Source organism: Ixodes scapularis, unplaced genomic scaffold (genome assembly GCF_016920785.2).
Source record: "Ixodes scapularis isolate PalLabHiFi unplaced genomic scaffold, ASM1692078v2 PGA_scaffold7__128_contigs__length_106722199, whole genome shotgun sequence".
Lineage (NCBI taxonomy): Eukaryota > Metazoa > Arthropoda > Arachnida > Ixodida > Ixodidae > Ixodes > Ixodes scapularis.
The window spans coordinates 65,175,160-65,191,232 of record NW_024609882.1 but is presented as its reverse complement, the minus strand read 5'-3'; the positions used below and the strand labels follow the sequence as shown (position 1 = coordinate 65,191,232).

At 45.6% G+C, this 16,073-nt stretch overlaps 1 protein-coding gene across 1 annotated transcript in view; it reads right to left on the bottom strand.

The window, feature by feature from the left end:
- LOC8028265 (amiloride-sensitive sodium channel subunit alpha) overlaps positions 1-16,073 on the bottom strand; it is a 31,384-nt gene that overhangs the window by 14,128 nt on the left and 1,183 nt on the right. The window contains exon 3 of the mRNA XM_042286255.1: positions 14,744-14,848. Within this exon, the coding sequence (XP_042142189.1) occupies positions 14,744-14,848 (105 nt within the window). The remainder of the gene's footprint in view (positions 1-14,743; positions 14,849-16,073) is intronic.

Genomic DNA, 16,073 nt, shown 5'->3' with positions numbered 1-16,073 from the left:
TTCCGATTATCACAAAACGTTCGTCTGCCGTCGAAGGAATATTCTAAACTGTATCTTTGTTTTTTGTGTGTCACTATTGGGCTTATTCACATGTCATCACTTTTTACATTAGTGCTACATACCTCTTCCGCGGCAGACGTTTTCAGCGCTCAAGAATAAATAAAGTTGTGGCTACGCTTTCCGTGAGAAAGTCGGGAAATGCGTGAAATACATTTGTTTATTGTTCATTTTTGTTTATTTATTACCTACAGTTCGCCCTTGGGGCATTATTATTCTCGTTTATTTATTACCTACAGTTCGCCTTGGGGTATTAATATTTAAATGGCGTGGAGAAGTTCGCACAAATATGTGGCCGAGGACTCGAGATTGCCTTTTCGAGTAACCAGACACTTCGTTTGTTTTGACGTTCGCTCGCTATGTAATACTTCACCTCAGCTTTCAGGCCCACGTGACAAACTCCCACAATTCAGCTCAAAACGGCGTTATGACCATATCAGGAGTTCTTAGTACTTATCAGAAATTTGCACACGCCACCACGTTTTTGGAGCATGACATAAGAGCAGTAGTGAGGACTGCTGCACCGAGATTGTGAAGATTATTCACATTTCAAGAAACAGGCTGCTGCGCATGTGCGTTGTATATAATCAAAAACACGTACGTGTGGAAAAATACAAATGTTGTTCTGTCAACAACATGAATGATATTGCCTTTTTCACTTCCGCATAATTCCAGCGTAACTTTCTGATACTCCTATCAGAAAGGTAGTTCCAAAAGTGCAATGCAACGCCGTTCTTATTCTAATGTGTGAGTACTACTCCGCTGACACAGCGGCCACCGAGCGAGATTGGTTCCTGCTAGTAAGAAGAGGAAATCGGAGGATTTAGGAACGACTTTATAACTCCACAGTAAATTCAGCTGAAACGAGCGGAACTCCCGAATCTTTGATTTTGTCCAAACGCCGAGGTCTAGTATAAAAACTAATTCGAGTAAATATGCGATATATTCCTGAAGTATGCAATCTTTGGTCCTATTCCGTTAATTGCTTTAAACGGACACAGTCGTTAAAATTTGATCATATAGCATGACCTCACTACAATGATTAGAGCCTGTGTTCCTCAAGGCCTTCAAATACTCTAACAAAAACGTCGTGAGCTTATGTTAATGTCTGCCCTCACACATCATAAAGTTAAAAAAACCTTTCTCAGTTTTCACGTCGGTCGGTCTGTCGAGGGGGGTGGCGGTTGCAACCACATAAGATATCGCACCTTCGGTGGTCGCACGGACACGTGATCATGATCATAAGGGATCACCTGTCCATCGTCACTGAGGTCACGTGACCATAGCCCGTGGGGTCCCGTCCACCACGTGACCACATAAGAAATAGCGCACCTTTGATGGCCACACATGGTCGCGTGACTGAGTCGGAAGCAACCTGACAATACTGATAATAGCGCACCTTTGCTGGCCACATGTTCATGCGTAAGCGTCGTTTGCTTGTGGGTGGGGGTCACGTGACCATGGCCCATCGGTTTTCGTCCACCACGTAGCCACACTAGAAATAACGAACCTGCTGGTCGCACGGTCACGTGCCCATGATCCGTGGGGTCACGCGTGACCGTCGACCACTACGTGATCCCCCCGCAGTACCCTTCCGAAGCATCTTCAGAATTCCAAAAAAGCACTCACGGAAGAAGCCATATAAAGGACCTCACGGAAGTCGACAAAGATTCATGGAGGTTCCATAACAGTTCCAGACCCCTTTAACGAAGAAGCGTTTACGCCATAAAAGACGGTGCAAAATGCTGCGAGTTCCATGAGAATCTCCTACACGATTTGGTTTATAATTTCTTATTTATAGCTATATCTAATTTTTCTCTTCAATGAACCGCAGCAAACGTTACGATTCATCCCAGCCAACCCAGCCCGGTGAGCGTGCCACATGACTTTACATTTTTCGCACTGCTGCGCAATACCGTCTCATCACGTGGCGCACCCCTCGGTGTTGGTTTGGTTCCGAGGTTCGTGAAGTACCTTTCTGTTCATTTCTGACTGAGACAGAGTAATACCCGTTTCTTTCTCAATGCTCTTTATTCCAGGGCTAACATAATTTTCTACAGTAGTACGCTTCCGGCCACCGTTTTATTGAACAAAGACTGAGGGTCTGGCTACTTTGTTAGGAATGGGGAGATCAAAGTTAGTGTTAAAGAAAAAACATAGCTTAGCTTATCACTTCGCGTCCGCATACACGATGCACGCACGCGCGCACGTTGCGCTTTTAGAATTGCTTTGAAGGCTCGTTGGGCGTTGTCGTGTTGTCCATGGGCCAAGCAGTTTGGCGAGTCTGAAAGGTTTCAGTGTTCATCCGCTCAGATGTTGTTTCTATGATATCTCCTCGAACCTTGGTCTCTCTATACTCAAGTGGTAGACGACGCGAAATATATAATTTTCATCCCTCTACTACATGCTGGTATCATGGCAAATACTTGAAAATAACTCTATTTTGAAAAAAAAAAAAAACGCTTCAAAGTGGACCTGGTTTTTCAGTACTGACGGTTTCGCCCTACTTTTCAAATTTGAGCACACGCGCCTTCACAGGGAACTTTTGGAGCACGGCTCATGCACCCATTCTGAGCGAAATATATAATTTTCATCCCTCTACTACATGCTAGTGCCATGGCAAATACTTGGAAATAAATCTGTCTTGAGAAAAACCGCTCCGAAGTGGACCTGGTTTTTCCGTTTCGACGGTTTCGTCCCATTTTTAAAGTTTGAGCACCCCGCGCCTTCACAGGGAACTTTTGGAGCACGGCTCATGCACCCATTCTGGGCGAAATATATAATTTTCATCCCTCTACTACATGCTAGTGCTATGGCAAATACTTGGAAATAAATGTGTCTTGAGAAAAACCGCTCCGAAGTGGACCTGGTTTTTCCGTTTCGACGGTTTCGTCCCATTTTTAAAGTTTGAGCACCCGCGCCTTCACAGGGAACTTTTGGAGCACGGCTCATGCACCCATTCTGGGCGAAATATATCATTTTCATCCCTCTACTACATGCTAGTGCCATGCAAAATACTTGGAAAAAAATCTGTCTTGAGCAAAACCGCTCCGAAGTGGACCTGGTTTTTCCGTTTCGACGGTTTCGTCCCCATTTTTAAAGTTTGAGCACCCCGCGCCTTCACAGGGAACTTTTGGAGCACGGCTCATGCACCCATTCTGGGCGAAATATATAATTTTCATCCCTCTACTACATGCTAGTGCCATGGCAAATACTTGGAAATAAATCTGTCTTGAGAAAAACCGCTCCGAAGTGGACCTGGTTTTTCCGTTTCGACGGTTTCGTCCCATTTTTAAAGTTTGAGCACCCGCGCCTTCACAGGGAACTTTTGGAGCACGGCTCATGCACCCATTCTGGGGCGAAATATATAATTTTCATCCCTCTACTACATGCTGGTGCCATGGCAAATACTTGGAAATGAATCTGTCTTGAGAAAAACCGCTCCGAAGTGGACCTGGTTTTTCCGTTTCGACGGTTTCGTCCCATTTTTAAAGTTTGAGCACCCGCGCCTTCACAGGGAACTTTCGGAGCACGGCTCATGCACCCATTCTGGGCAAAATATATAATTTTCATCCCTCTACTACATGCTAGTGCCATGGCAAATACTTGGAAATAAATCTGTCTTGAGCAAAACCGCTCCGAACTGGACCTGGTTTTTCCGTTTCGACGGTTTCGTCCCAATTTTAAAGTTTGAGCACCCGCGCCTTCACAGGGAACTTTTGGAGCACGGCTCACGCACCCATTCTGGGCGAAATATATAATTTTCATCCCTCTACTACATGCTAGTGCCATGGCAAATACTTGGAAATAAATCTGTCGTGAGAAAAACCGCTCCGAAGTGGACCTGGTTTTTCCGTTTCGACGGTTTCGTCCCATTTTTAAAGTTTGAGCACCCGCGCCTTCACAGGGAACTTTTGGAGCACGGCTCATGCACCCATTCTGGGCGAAATATACAATTTTCATCCCTCTACTACATGCTGGTGCCATGGCAAATACTTGGAAATAAATCTGTCGTGAGAAAAACCGCTCCGAAGTGGACCTGGTTTTTCCGTTTCGACGGTTTCGTCCCATTTTTAAAGTTTGAGCACCCGCGCCTTCACAGGGAACTTTTGGAGCACAGCTCATGCACCCATTCTGGGCGAAATATATAATTTTCATCCCTCTACTACATGCTAGTGCCACGGCAAATACTTGGAAATAAATCTGTCGTGAGAAAAACTGCTCCGAAGTGGACCTGGTTTTTCCGTTTCGACGGTTTCGTCCCATTTTTAAAGTTTGAGCACCCGCGCCTTCACAGGGAACTTTTGGAGCACGGCTCATGCACCCATTCTGGGCGAAATATATAATTTTCATCCCTCTACTACATGCTGGTGCCATGGCAAATACTTGGAAATAAATCTGTCTTGAGAAAAACCGCTCCGAAGTGGACCTGGTTTTTCCGTTTCGACGGTTTCGTCCCATTTTTAAAGTTTGAGCACCCGCGCCTTCACAGGGAACTTTTGGAGCACAGCTCATGCACCCATTCTGGGCGAAATATATAATTTTCATCCCTCTACTACATGCTAGTGCCATGGCAAATACTTGGAAATAAATCTGTCGTGAGAAAAACCGCTCCGAAGTGGACCTGGTTTTTCCGTTTCGACGGTTTCGTCCCATTTTTAAAGTTTGAGCACCCGCGCCTTCACAGGGAACTTTTGGAGCACGGCTCATGCACCCATTCTGGGCGAAATATATAATTTTCATCCCTCTACTACATGCTGGTGCCATGGCAAATACTTGGAAATAAATCTGTCTTGAGAAAAACCGCTCCGAAGTGGACCTGGTTTTTCCGTTTCGACGGTTTCGTCCCATTTTTAAAGTTTGAGCACCCGCGCCTTCACAGGGAACTTTTGGAGCACGGCTCATGCACCCATTCTGGGCGAAATATATAATTTTCATCCCTCTACTACATGCTAGTGCCATGGCAAATACTTGGAAATAAATCTGTCGTGAGAAAAACCGCTTCAAACTAGACCTGGTTTTTCCGTTTCGACGGTTTCGTCCCATTTTTAAAGTTTGAGCACCCGCGCCTTCACAGGGAACTTTTGGAGCACGGCTCATGCACCCATTCTGGGCGAAATATATAATTTTCATCCCTCTACTACATGCTAGTGCCATGGCAAATACTTGGAAATAAATCTGTCGTGAGAAAAACCGCTCCGAAGTGGACCTGGTTTTTCCGTTTCGACGGTTTCGTCCCATTTTTAAAGTTTGAGCACCCGCTCCTTCACAGGGAACTTTTGGAGCACGGCTCATGCACCCATTCTGGGCGAAATATATAATTTTCATCCCTCTACTACATGCTGGTGCCATGGCAAATACTTGGAAATAAATCTGTCGTGAGAAAAACCGCTCCGAAGTGGACCTGGTTTTTCCGTTTCGACGGTTTCGTCCCATTTTTAAAGTTTGAGCACCCGCGCCTTCACAGGGAACTTTTGGAGCACGGCTCATGCACCCATTCTGGGCGAAATATATAATTTTCATCCCTCTACTACATGCTAGTGCCATGGCGAATACTTGGAAATAAATCTGTCGTGAGAAAAACCGCTCTGAAGTGGACCTGGTTTTTCCGTTTCGACGGTTTCGTCCCATTTTTAAAGTTTGAGCACCCGCGCCTTCACAGGGAACTTTTGGAGCACGGCTCATGCACCCATTCTGGGCGAAATATATAATTTTCATCCCTCTACTACATGCTGGTGCCATGGCAAATACTTGGAAATAAATCTGTCGTGAGAAAAACCGCTCCGAAGTGGACCTGGTTTTTCCGTTTCGACGGTTTCGTCCCATTTTTAAAGTTTGAGCACCCGCGCCTTCACAGGGAACTTTTGGAGCACGGCTCATGCACCCATTCTGGGCGAAATATATAATTTTCATCCCTCTACTACATGCTAGTGCCATGGCAAATACTTGGAAATAAATCTGTCGTGAGAAAAACCGCTTCGAAGTGGACCTGGTTTTTCCGTTTCGACGGTTTCGTCCCATTTTTAAAGTTTGAGCACCCGCGCCTTCACAGGGAACTTTTGGAGCACGGCTCATGCACCCATTCTGGGCGAAATATATCATTTTCATCCCTCTACTACATGCTAGTGCCATGGCAAATACTTGGAAATAAATCTGTCGTGAGAAAAACCGCTCCGAAGTGGACCTGGTTTTTCCGTTTCGACGGTTTCGTCCCATTTTTAAAGTTTGAGCACCCGCGCCTTCACAGGGAACTTTTGGAGCACGGCTCATGCACCCATTCTGGGCGAAATATATAATTTGCATCCCTCTACTACATGCTAGTGCCATGGCAAATACTTGAAAATAAATCTGTCGTGAGAAAAACCGCTTCAAACTAGACCTGGTTTTTCCATTTTGACGGCTTCGTCCAACTTTTCAAATTTCGGCCTCCGCTCATCCACAAGGAACTTGTTTAGAACATTCGGGTCTTTAACTGGGAAAAATAATAAAATTTAAGTCCATCAAATCAATCATGGTACAACTGCATATCCTTGAAAATAAACCTCCTCGATGGGAAAGGCGTTCGAGCGAGGACGTTACGTAGTTCTCATTTTCCAATGTTCTCCTCGCTGGATCGACCGACATGTTTTTTACTTGATATTTTGAATTTATGTGCTTGACGTGTCATGAAGAGACCATCAAGTACAGTCAGCTTTCTTGCCAAATAATCACTCAATATTCCCACTTTATTCGCCCTAAATGTAGCTTCGCCAAGGTCAATAATTTCTTAATGATTAATATCAATATTTCTATACCTTTTCTTAGCCATGATAAAATTTCTAAATGAAAAAACAAATAGTTGCTTTCTTTGTTTGGTAGTTTAGTGATCCCAGCAGCAGAATGCAGGAAACGATTCTGAACAGCTGGCTGATCGATTATGCGCCTGGTTCGACAAACTGGTCTCAGGAACCCGAGCAAATAAGTTTGAGAGAAGACAAAGCGTACACTACGCTTCCTGGATGTTTTTGCCTTGTCGCAGTTATATGGCAAATCTCGTATCTTTCTGTATTTTTAAATTAGGGAGGTTTGAAAATCACTTTGTGTGGCACGTTTGGGAGAGGTGCCCCAGAAGGATGTTTTTTCTACGCATTACAAAATATCATACAAATCACGAAACTTTGTCATATGATTGGGGGAGGGTTGTATTTATAATATAAAATTAAAATTTATTTCACTCACCTAATAATATATTTTAAAAACCGATCAAACCTGATACCACCCATAGTGGCTATGCATCAAATAATTTACTCGAATGAGGAACCTGCAGTTTATGCGCTGTAATCTTGACTTTTTTGCGGAAGGATTGGATCGTGTCAGAGATTGGACGGGTAGCATGGCAAATCTGAAAAAATGTGATGTTGAGCGAATATTGCCGTATTTCTATATTTAATACATTGCTTCTATGGGAGCGTTGCCATAATCCGCCAAGAGATGGCGCTAGCATGCGATGGCACAGATTTCTGGGGATGATCCTTCAATCAAAGCAAATCAGACCTCGGCGTCTTTCTGACGTCAACACCAACCTCGGCAAAAAAAAAAAAAAAACAGGCAAACTTGCATTCCGCATACTTCGCTTAGCATTAAGTCCTAGCCAACGCCCCGATTGAATGGAGCCAATGAAGCTGGCGCTAATATGATTGTCATGGCGCTGACAGTCTTTGTGCGTTTATTATATCTGGCTAAACCAATCACTCACACTACAATAATAGCAATTATGCGTTTTTTTGTGATAGTTCAAGCCGGTGATAGCAAACCCAGAAATTTGACGAGCGCCATGAGGATGCACTTTTGGCTCTGCTTGACTATTTACAATCAATCGTAGCGTTGGCTGCAGGCGGACTTAAAAGGGATATGCAAAGGTTTTTTTTTTTTTTTAAAGTAAATACCGTATAGAATTTGTTCTAAAATCATAAGCTATAAAACACGCGTCAGTTTTTCTCCTGCAATGGCAGCCGCAAGAAAAAAAAAGGATTGAAAAAAACTAGCAGGGTTTACATCTTCAACTCGGAGCCAAAACAAGTGGCCACGTGATCTGGAGCCGATTATATGCCGCCGATGTTTATCATAACCATGCGCTGGGGTTGGCAAAGCACAGAGCACGCGTTGAGTTCCAGGCACGAGCCACTTCTCGAACGGATGTCGATGCATTGGCCACGTTTACGTGAATGCGATCGTAGCGCATCGAACCGAGCAGGGACCAATCGCACGTCGTCTGTCTTTCTACTTCTTCCTCTTCTACCCATCTACTACCAATCAAAGTACTCAAATCTCTATTCGCTGCGCTACAGTCGCATTCATGTAAATACAGCCATTGAGTGTTACCAACCTTAATCCACTGGTCACGCAGTGCACCCGTACACTGCACGAAACGCATCTAAATATTGTCACGGCGGGAGTCCCAAAACCTGATGACGAAATCCCAAAGTCTGTACTGTTGACAGGGCAAACCATGCGATCCCCCGAAATTGGTAATCAATTTTTGCGAAGGAGAGAGTGAAAAGTAAAACGGTTTGGTCAGTCGCGTTGCGTGCGAGACGTGCGAGTCACTGATCACGATTGCCGCAGGCTGGATCGCAGATTGAAAGCCAGACGGCGGCCCCATCGACGTCCATCGGTTGACAACAAAAAATATATGAGAGTCTATGGGAAGAATGATTAAAAATTAACTTTATGAAGCTTGTGCGCATTGTCTTGTAAAATAATTTCTATGAGGTTTCGCAGGAATAGTAAGACAGAACTTGCAGTCGACAGTAAATGTTGATAAGGTTATTAAATTGCACAAAGCGCGTTCCGATCTCTGTTGTAGCTGGCATCAAAGACTTTTAGCAAGGCTCCTCTGGCTTCGAGCGATCTTTTCTCAAGGTTAATGCTCAGAACTAAAATTAAAAGGGGTATAAGCAAAAACAGTCACAACGAAGGATACGCGTTTACCATGCAAACTGTGTCAAGACACGCATTCACATAACTTGTTGCTTATGCCGTTCGTCACGCTTGGTATAAACAGAAGTAATGCCTCAAACGCAACCAGAAATCCTTCGTAAGTAGAAATATGAACGTAAACACCGAGCAAAACTTTCTGAACTCCTGCATGACAGCGCGGCTCCCACTGGCTGCTGGCAGAGCCCGTGGAGGAAGTCGATGGAGTAGAGAAAATTATTTTCTCCCAAAAACGGTCAGTGTATAAAATATTCACGTCATTACAAAGAAATGCCTTGCCATTCTTAGAAACCTTCGTCGAAATTAGGTCATGCAAAATATCATACAAATGAGTGCAATTTCACTCTATACGTTTTTTTTTCCCCAGGGTTCAATGATTTTGCTGGTGTCAAGCGATGACCGCCGGTTGTGCCACTAGACCCCAGCAAAGGGAGCCTTGATCCGCTATCCAGCTTACAACAATAAATATCAGTGGTGCGAGTAAACTCGGGTCCCCCCCACCATACTTCCACTCACTTTAAGTCCAGACGCAGCCCCCGCTACCAGTTGATGGGACCAATCAAATAGCGGATAAAGCGCGATTCACTGGGCCTTTCCTGTATCTTATTGGTTCAACGATGATATAACACTTACGACACTTGACGAGTGCAATGACGTTGCACTTTTGATGCCGTTTGATTGGCAAAATCGGCAAGACAGATCGGTTGCGAAATGAAGTATAGTGCCAGCTTGCTGGTATAAAGTGAGAAACATTCCTGTCTAATATCGTTGCACGACACTCTTAGCGTCAAAGAGTATAAGACTCGGCTTTCATTCACGTTTTCGTTTGATTTCGATGCGGTTTGATGCGGAAAGGCGACCCTGCAACGATGTGCGGAAATGTTTTGCGCAAAGCCCCGATACAATAACAGTGGCGTTGGAAAGCCTGGACCGCCGTCAAGGCTTGCCGCTACGGAGCGCAATGCGTTCCGCAGCGGCAAGCGGGCGCGTAGCATTGTGAAGAGCGCTTGCGCCAAGCTTGTGCACACAGTTACGTTGGCACGTAGTCAGAGACTATCAAGAGCCAATAAGAAAGCGATATCGTCGCTAGCGGTTCACCAATAGCAAGCGAAATTCACGGCAACATGGCGGGGCCCGGCCACTGCATTGAAGTGGTCGATCTTGGGACAATTACGCCGGTTTTCGTCACATTCTGTCCGTCTTGAACCATCGTAGCCTTTGAAAAACTTGCGCGCGCAATCCCCACCGCTCCCCAAAACGAAAAAGCAGGTTCCGCGAAGAGAGAACTGGATACGCATTGTCCAGTGGCGCTAGCGAACACAAGACCCTCATCTGCATTCCGGACTTGTGATGGGGCGCACTGACCGCAACGCTTTGGAACGTTTAGCGAGTCTCTACACCGAGAACGCGGAAAAACAGCGCACCCCAAAAACAGCACTGTCAAGACAGCTCGCGTCAAGACAAGACCGAATCAAGACAGTACAGCGACAAAATAACACGCGTCAAAACAGCACGCGACAAAACAGCACAGTGACAAATCAACACGCACCTAAATTCATGCAGCTTTTTCGCTGATAGGACACAATATTGGCAGAACGCGCATAAATTAAATACTTGATTTTAATGTGTTAAGCAGAACATGTATATCGCCATGACATTTTATGACTTAAAGGTATATGGCATTACCTGCTGTCAATTCAATTGACGAATGAAGATCATCATTCACGAGTTTAGGAGAACTGCTAAAGAACGAGTTTATTTGACATATATGCTTGTTTTACATTCAGCTCACATGCAGTAATAAAAGCGACAGCAAAAAAGAGTGTCAATCAGGGGATCTGTGTCATACAGGGACAGGACGTTCCGCAGTCTTTGCGAGATTATCGCGTATTGCTTTAAACACGGCGGGGGGCAGCCCCTTCGGCCGCCGATCATCTTCCGCTGGGTGAGGCTCTGCTCGGTCTTGAACATGTACATTGCCGTTAACACAACGACGTAAAAGCCGGCACCGGAGTGTTCAGTCTTCGCTCGCATTTCAACACCCTGACCCGAGGCTTTGAAGACTGAGCCAAGCCTCACGCAGCAGATGACGATTGACGGCCAAAGAGGTTGCACCCTATCGGGTCCAAAGCCATACGTGAAAACCTCGCAAAGACTAGAGCAACTTCCTTTCGCAGTGTGACACAGCCCCTCATTGATACTCCTTTGGGCTGTCGCTTCTCTTTCTACATGTAAGCTACGTGCAAATGTGAGTGCATGTCAGATAAGTGCTGATTGTTCGGCAAGTTGGTATGGTACGTTAGAAAACATAATTGCGCTTTGAAGACGGGGACGTAGGAAGAATAGACACCACGGAGCGCTAGCGCTCTGTGGTGTCTGTCCCTCCTATGTCCCCGTCTTCAAAGCGCAAGCATGTCAAATAAACTATTTTTTTATTAGTTCCACTAAACTCGTCAATTATAATCTTCAATCTCCCTTTGGATAAATGGGGTGCCACACTTGTATCAATATAAAACGTAAACAAATCAGCCATTAAAAAAACGACAAGACGTTTAGCTTCATCGGGTTGCTGTGGAAACAGTTTGTATTACTGGGCATGTACGAAAAGCAACAAGTATTCAGATAAAATATAACGGGCGCAGATTTTAATAAAAAGTCATATAACGTTAGATAATAAAATGCAGCGGTAATATACGTGTTCCGCTGTATACTTTAGCAGCAAGTACCTAATTTAGGCGCGAGCTGCTAATAGTGTGTGCTACAGCGAAAAGACAACATGCATTTACGCGTATACTGTTTTGTTTTGTTTTGACGCGGTGCTGTTTTGATGAGTGCTGTTTTGACCGTGCTGGATTGTCGCGTGCTGTTCTGCCATGGTAACTCCACTCCCTTGCGTCGCGCTACCGAGAGCGGCGGGGCAGCGCGCGTTGTACCGCAAGTGACCGCTCCTGACCGCAAGGACGCTGCAACGCGCTCAAACGCGTTCAAACGCGAATGTGCGTATCAGCCTTCAGCAACCACAAAGTACTTGCAGCTCGTGGATGTCTGCAACACGCCAGTGCGGCATCCGACAACGTGACATGCCGGAATATATGGGCTAGTTAGTACGCTAAACACAACAGGTGAATGTGCGTCCCAGGTGCAGTATCAATATTCAACCATTTGCGTCATAAAATGTTGCCCAACATGGTTCAGAAACAAACTTAAAGGGACACTGACAGGGTATTTATGCTCGCCGAGGTTTTTAGTTGTACGTGACATATGAGAGCTCAACTACCCAGAACAGAATTTGCGGCTCGAAATTCGGTTTCTTTCCGCCCGAAAACCGCCGATCAAGAACTGGCCGGTTCGAGTCTCGCTCACTCTCTTTTTCGCGGTCACGGGCCGTTTTCTAAGGTATCGATGCGACCACCAAATTTAATCAAAGTCGTGGGTCACTGAAGGCACACACTCAATATTAAAAACAGAAAAAAAATATGAAACCCATTTTTTGTGGCTTCTAAAAAGCTGTAAATACGTTGATTGAAAAAAAAAGTTCCACAGACAACCGGAAGCATTCTGTGCTTTCGTCGTTTCGCGTTCGTGGGACTCGCGGGGACGGCGATGGCAGCGGACGACGGGCGTGGGACCTCTATTTCAGAACTGTCGTTCGTGGTACCGGCGAATTCTGTCTACCGTTAAAAGAGAAATTTGGGACTGATCAAAAGAATTGGTATTCATCCCGTACGACACGCCCGGCCACCAAGCCTATTTGCACGAAGACGTCGCCGAGCCGTCGCTCCCTTCTCGTGGCTGAAGACATCGCTCGCGCAAACGTCAAGCACGACGTGTCTACTTCGAGTTGAATATGCACGCGTACGATTTCTTTACTAGGTGCGAATGTCCCCAAAGCGTGGTGCTTCCCGTCTTTGACCCGGGAGTGCTTTTGCTAGAGAAAAATCGACAGCAAACTTTCCAACTTACAGTTTACCGCAGTAAAGTGGAGATTTGGGCCAGTTGGTTCATTGCAAGCAAAAAAGCGCCGAAAAAATACAGGGACAGAGACGAAGGGAAACAGGACAAGGCGCACTCTCAACTGATGTTTATTGAAAAATTCACACGTTATATAGCCACACAAAAATTGACAAGGCGCACTCTCAACTGATGTTTATTGAAAAATTCACACGTTATATATGAATGTGCCACTGGCGTCGTCTATGAAATCCCCATGACGTGTGGGATGACATACGTGGGCCAGACGGGCAGGTGCGTTAATGATCGCACCCGAGAGCACGCTGCCTCTACAAGAACGACGCCTTCGGGGCACCTTGCAATTCATTGCAATAGATGCTCTTGCACCCCGGCCTTCAATGACACCAAGATTTTGGCTAGATACAAAGATAAAGTGTCGCGGGAATTACACGAGGCGTATGCAATTAGGACCAGAGACAAGAATTGTATAAGTGACACGTCGGTATCCTTATCTACAAATGAGTTTGAATTTTTGAAACGCGGGCTGAGTAAATAGAAAAGAAAAGATTTTTTTTTTTTTTTTTTGTGGCTATATAACGTGTGAATTTTTCAATAAACATCAGTTGAGAGTGCGCCTTGTCCTGTTTCCCTTCGTCTCTGTCCCTGTATTTTTTCGGCGCTTTTTTGCTTACAGTTTACCGGCTGAACTATTACTAAGGAGAGAGATCCACCAGAAAAGAGGTGCCCCAGTAGCTCAGTGGCAAAGACCTCCGGGTCACACGCGGTAGGACCGGGTTCGATCCCCCGTGAAACGTTTTTTTTTTTTTTTCAAACATTTTCTGATGTTTACATACCTTTTTCTCTTTTTTTTTTTACAATCATCACTGCAGAAACAAACAAAAAAATAACAAACAAATGTTGTGGACGATACTTCGCTGAATTAAATGGTATGGGATTTCCGTTTTGACACCTGCGAACTCAATGTAATCACTCTCCACAAAAAGCAAGGAGCATATAAATCAGGTAGCGTCCGCTTTCCGAGGTGCCCGTATATGTTCTACAGGAATTGCAGCCAGCCATTGGTCCCGATCCCGCTGATCTTTCGGAAACTCGGTCGCACAATGCCACTTTTTTTCGGATGCAGGACATGTGAGCCAGCTCTTCACGCAACATCTTGGGTGTATTCTTTTCGGAGCCGATCATGGAAATTCACCACGGGCACTCACTACTCATCTCACACTCTTCAATGTGCAAAACAACTCATCTTGAGTACAGAACAACGAGCGGAACAAACATAACTGCAAAAGAATCGCACGCCGCATCGTCTGCTACAGAGAGGAGAAAAAAAAAAAAAAACGCACGGTCGGGTGTAGCCACGTGACTTCCGCCAGTCACTCTCTTCTCTCCACTTCTCCGACCTCCGTTGGGTTTCGGTTTCGGTTTCGAGCAGTTGCGTCTTTTGGCTTTATTAAAAAAAATACGCTAATCTGTTGCAAAATATTAATTGGGTAGTCCTCCGACACCACAATAAAGCGCCTGGCAAAAAATTAAAAAAATTTTTTGGGGGGTGTCAGTGTCCCTTTAAGCTCGCTTTAAGAACCGCAAGCTTGCTCAGAGAGAAAGTTAAAGCACCTAGAGCACCGCCATACTTGTAGCTCATACTTTAGACTTTCATGAGGTCTCTACAAGCATCGCACTGTACTCTATTTTCTTTTTCGAGCGCCGATACGACATGTACTTCAAAAGACGCCGTACGCACTCGTTTGGTATACACGACTCCCGGAACGACGTACTTCTTGAGCTCCTCGGGCCAATCGTTCTGGCAGGGGTTCTTGTAAGGTGGTTCGAGGTTTTTGGAGGTCGACTGAAAGCAGCAAAAAAGAAAGTATTCGGTGATTGGGTTTGTCAATGTCCAAGGACGCTGCGAACGTCGGAAAAATACAGGTCCTCCCGTTTTACATCGTAATCTGTACTGGGGGGCTTGCTTGTACTGGGCGAGTGTGGTGTTTGCAAAAACGAACGGAGCATGCGCGCGTTTATTGCGGGTGTCTTTGGCCCCGAGTGAGGTCGAGTACAGCAGTGATACCCTCGCACTTTCGGTAATGACACTCGCGGTTCAAGCCCATGGCGTTCGGCCAATCGCGATTGCGCTGCGGGTCATGTGATCGCGCTCCTCGCCACCCGCTCTCTTTCGCCTTCGGTCGCCCGTTCCCTCGGCGCTCTAAGCGTTTGCGAGCAAGAATGACCCTAGTAACGGTTTGTTTGGACCCATGACGTCACACTTCCGGAGTCAATGTGGACGCGTTGGGACGCCGGACGGCGGTGCCGCCCGGCGGCACCGACCGGCGGCGCCGTTCACGCTAGTGTGCTCAGGCCTTTAGACACTCCCTCCGCATAGTGCGTGCCATTTACGCTATAAAGCCGTAATCACACTGCTAATACGGCATACAAAAGACAGTATGTAGGCGCTGCCTAGGCACGTTTCTTCCTTGTATGACAGAAACCGGCCACACTGGTCGTGCACAAACTGTCTGCAGCGGCTTTTAGGCTACCCATTCTACTCTTCAAGTAAAACAAAATATTTCGAAAAGCCAGACTTTTATAGAAAACTGCAAACAATTTAATTAAAACACGCTAAATTAGGAAGCAAAATTATGATGGAGCAAACGACAATTTGTTTCAATCTTCGAGTGAACTATTTCTGCGAGACGAATTTAACAATTAGAGTGCGCGTTTAGTCTAAAACCTGTGTTCTCTCCGGACAAAATGCCGTAATTGCTTCGTCCCCAGGGGCATAGTTGTCTACGTGCAAACATTTTTTTTTTCAATCAAGTTTTAACAATGCATCGACAATCTGAGAGAGAGAGAGAGAGAACGACACGAGAGCGCGGGGGGAATTCAGAACGCGGAGCTCTGGTTCGAGTGATTAGTGGGTAGGCCTAAAGCAGCAAAGCTAGCCGCTTTAGTCTCCACTGCACTCGTCGAACGCTTTCGAACGCAAGATCCAAACGCCGGATGCCGGCGTTCCGCATTCTAACATGTTTGACGAGTGCAGTGGCACAGCCTTCTTTACACTCACAAAGCTTGGC